The following is a 4,117-nucleotide window of genomic DNA, read 5'->3' as shown; positions in this document are numbered from 1 at the left end:
GGCCGAAGTGGAGACCAAAGAGCTCTATTCCCACGCCCAGTTTGGGGACAACAACTACCCGAGCCAGGCCCGCTGTGACTGGGTCATCGTGGCGGAGGACGGCTACGGCGTGGAGTTGATTTTCCGGAGCTTCGAAGTCGAGGAGGAGGCCGACTGCGGCTACGACTACATGGAGGCCTTCGACGGCTACGACAGCACCGCGCCCAGGCTCGGCCGCTTCTGCGGCTCCGGGGTGAGTCCCGGGACGCCGGCCCGGCCCCGGGGACGCGGCGCGATGATTTAGAGTGTGAGGCGTGGAGTCAGGTGCACCCGGCGTCCTAGCCACCCCTGCCACTTACCAGCATCCACCGGAAGGCCTGTTCCGCTGGAGCACAGTGGGAAATGGGGAGAATAATCAGAGAGGAAGTTGGGGCAGAGCCCAGGTCCGGTTCATGAAGGCTTTGGACTGAGGTCAGCTGTGGAAGAGCGTTCTCCGTTTAGGACTTTCTTGCTATTTTCGACAAGGGTCCTCTCCTCCCTCCCCCATTGTTATTAGGCCTTTAGGCTTTTTAAATTGTACTTTTGCATATTCCGTATATTTACAGTTCTCTTCTCCAACAAAGCCAAATGCCTATGAAAATTACGAATCGCCGTCTTCCTATAAACACAGTAGTTATGCTCAAGCTCACCATCGGTTTTCTCATTATCACCTCTCCCCTGGGCTACCTCACCGAGACGGCACAGGCCTGTTCTGTCCACTGTTTTCCCAGCACCCGATATAGGGCCTGACATGGAGTTGGTGCTCAGTGCAAGTGTGTAGATCAGCAGTAGCTGCCCTGGGCCCACCCTGGCTGCCCCACGCTGGGCACTGCCCACGCCGGGCCCAGCCCTCTCCCTTTCTCCTCCTCCAGGGTTCATCGCACACGCTTCTTCACTATTGGCTGGGTTTATAGCCAATCATTTTGGAGTTACATCATATTACATAAGTCTTTGAGTAATACCCCTTCATCTTCTGGCACCCTCCAGAAAGGAAAAGATGAAAGTGTGACATAACTCATGCAGTGCCTTTGATAGATAACATCTTTCAAACTGTGGGTCCGGACGCAGAGGAAAACCTTGGTGTGTCCTGCACAGTGAAATGTGTGGTTCCACGAGAATCTGGCAGCCAGCAGCCTTGGAACTCGGCTTCCATTCATAAAACTACCTGGCAAAACCTTCCTGACAAATGTAGTGGCTCCATCCCACGTGTTGTCCTTGGAGAGGACACAGGCCTAAACAATGTCTTCCTTTTAGGTCTCTTGGGAAACGCATCACAGTGTTGACCCTAGAGTTGGGTGGTTCATGGTACACGCTTTACTGTTAGAGAGACGTGAGCTTGGGTCCTGCCCAGCTGTGTGAATTCGAGTCAGTTTCCTCAAATATACGATGGAGATAGCACCGGCCTTGTGAAGTTCTGTAAAATGTACTTAGAGTAGCTCCTGGTCTATCTATGTACTTAAGAGCTAATAGATTGTGTATGAGCTATGTGTCTAGAAATGTCTGGAATAGCAAGGCCTGGGAAGCTCTCTGGAGCAGAATCTGCAATACTTTGCTTCAAAAAGGAGCTTTTTTTTGATGCCCGTCAGAGTCTCTGTTGGGGGTCGCCTCATGGCAGCGTCACCCGTCCTGTGTCTTTGTCTAGCATTCTGTCTCCTCCTCATTTTAAACTCCAACCACAGCCAACTGGTTTAAAGGCCTATACTTTCCCTTTCTCCTTCCCTCAGCCATTGGAAGAAATCTACTCTGCAGGGGATTCTCTGATGATTCGGTTCCACACGGATGACACCATCAACAAGAAAGGCTTTCAGGCCCGGTACACCAGCACCAAGTTCCAGGACGCCCTGCACATGAAGAAATAATGCCAATGCTCTTGAAAGACAGGAACTGAGAAGGTTTTGATAAAAATAGCACCTTGTGACTCCGCCCTAAAACAGTGTACAGTATTTTTCTCAAACAAAAGCCCAAAATCTAGTCTTGGAGGTGTGTATTTGATGGCGTTTGGAAAACCAGTTGGAGAGAAGATGTTCCTTTTATTCTAGCTGCAACATTATTAGTCACGGACTGTTAAGGAAGATTAAGGTTTGAAGTTGCTGATCATTCAAGTTATGCCAGTTATTACCTGTTCCCCGAGTCCCTTGCTCCTGTGGGGCAAAAGGCCAGACTTTGGGTTGGTCATTCCTCTATTTCTGAACGTGGTTCCTTAGGTGCCAGCAACGTGACCATGTCCTGGAGACTCAGGCTGTCTTGCATCTACACGGGGCAGTGAGGATAAAAGCTTGGCCATGGTTGATTTGTTACTCACAGCTTTGGCTGGAGACTTTTGCTTTCTCTCTGCCAGGGTCATGTCATCCAGGAAACCTGAGAATATGGACATCAGGACTAAAATAAGGAATCACAGTAAGCAACGCACAGAGGGAGCTTGAGTATGAGAACCACGTCACGAAGCTAGGAGACCTCAACCTTTTCTCTGTGTCATCAGGTCTCCCTTCCCGCTATGTGCTGTCCCTTCCCTAATTGCATCAGGAGGTGAAGGTGTCTGCTGTGAATTCCAGCAGAACATTTGCTGAGAAGAAAGTCTCCTGGGTCCTCCTGACTCCTTCACTCAGTGGCTTTGAGAAGACTTCACCTGTGCTTGGGATTCTATGGGCTTAGAAGAACTCTTCTTCCTTCAGCTGTGGTGGCACTTGCTGTGGTTGACCTTGACTCCTTGACAACCAATTCAAACTGCATTTGCAAAGCGTGCAAAGACCTCTTGTGAGGGACCAGTTCAGGTCCCTCATGGGGTGAACACTGTTAAAAATGTTAATTATAAGTTATGTGAGCATCGACTCCTTGTGAAACAAGTCTACCTGTGGCTAACTTCCTGTAACCAGTCAGGTTAAAGAGTGCCACGGTGACTTTGCTCAGACTAACTAGTATACAGTCACCGGCTTGCAATCAGAATTCACCACTTGGCACTTGTTCTAGAAAAGTGTAGAGGATGTCGTTTACATAACTTTAGAACCTCCAGGTAAACGTTAAACAGTAAGATAGTTTTGAATGGCATTTCATTAAGGCATCTATGGGCATTACGAGCTAAAAGCTGTGGTATAAAGCTTTAAAAGAGTATTTATGTTGGAATAATTTTAAATAATGTTTACATAACTGTAAGTCCTGTTTGGTTGGTATTGAACACAGGACAGAGCACGAGAGTGTTTTCAGTGACAGCCTAGATAGCTCCCAAGCACCAGAATTCCTTTGGGATGAATCAGCATTATTTTAAAGTATTTGCAAAAAGTTAAAGGTTATATTTTTTGAAGATCAGAATATGCCCCCAGAGGACTATGTCTAATTAAAATGATTGCTGGGAGTAAAAAAAGAAAAAGAAAAAAAAGAAAGAAAGAAAGAAAAGAAAGAAAGAAAGAAAGAAAGAAAGAAAGAAAGAAAGAAAGAAAGAAAGAAAGAAAGAAAGAAAGAAAGAAAGAATACAAAGAAAGGTGGAAGAAATGATGGAAATATTTTTTCCTTAAAACAGAAAAAAAATCAAAGTATTATTATTGATAATAATATATGTCTGTATATATGTATGTATGTAAAGGATCAGCTGTCAGAGCCTTAATCAATGCAGCATGATAAATGCCAACCCACTGAGCATAGCTTTACAGAGCAGGTTGTCCCGGACTCTGCCCTGCGTTTTATGCGTTTCCTCTCACCAAACTCTCTCTTGGCCTCTCTGGGCCCTCTATGGAGATTCAGCCTACATTTTCACATCGTGATATATCGCAGACCCTGCCCCAGGAGATCTCTGATTCAGCAAACGGAGCAGCTTGTCTGGTGGTTCGGGTCTCATCTGCCTGTTGGGATAAATTCCATCTCTCCAATTTTTGTATTTTCTGCGGTTTTCTTGTATCACATCTTATCACTCCGAGTCGAAACTGAAATCGAAATACAGGTGGTTATTAGGGGTCTCTCTCCAAAGACATGAAAAGTCTGTCGTTTCAACCTGTAGAAGTCTAAATAAGATTAATGAATGTCCTGGAAAAGCTGGAGGGAGTCAGAAACAGTCAGCTTTGCCTCATTATATGCCACGCTCTTGAAACAATGCTACTTATTTTTATCT

General features: G+C 46.2%; 1 protein-coding gene across 1 annotated transcript in view; it reads left to right on the top strand.

Annotated features, from left to right (window-relative positions):
* TLL2 (tolloid like 2) overlaps window positions 1-1,877 on the top strand; it is a 127,410-nt gene extending 125,533 nt beyond the window's left edge. Inside the window, exons 20-21 of the mRNA XM_011374039.2 lie at window positions 9-232; window positions 1,743-1,877. Coding sequence (XP_011372341.1) covers window positions 9-232; window positions 1,743-1,877 — 359 coding nt within the window. The remainder of the gene's footprint in view (window positions 1-8; window positions 233-1,742) is intronic.
* The last annotated feature ends 2,240 nt before the right edge of the window (window positions 1,878-4,117 follow it).

This window comes from Pteropus vampyrus, unplaced genomic scaffold (genome assembly GCF_000151845.1).
Source record: "Pteropus vampyrus isolate Shadow unplaced genomic scaffold, Pvam_2.0 Scaffold238, whole genome shotgun sequence".
Classification (NCBI taxonomy): domain Eukaryota; kingdom Metazoa; phylum Chordata; class Mammalia; order Chiroptera; family Pteropodidae; genus Pteropus; species Pteropus vampyrus.
The sequence above is the reverse complement of the archived record's forward strand: the minus strand, read 5'-3'. Positions and strand labels throughout refer to the sequence as shown.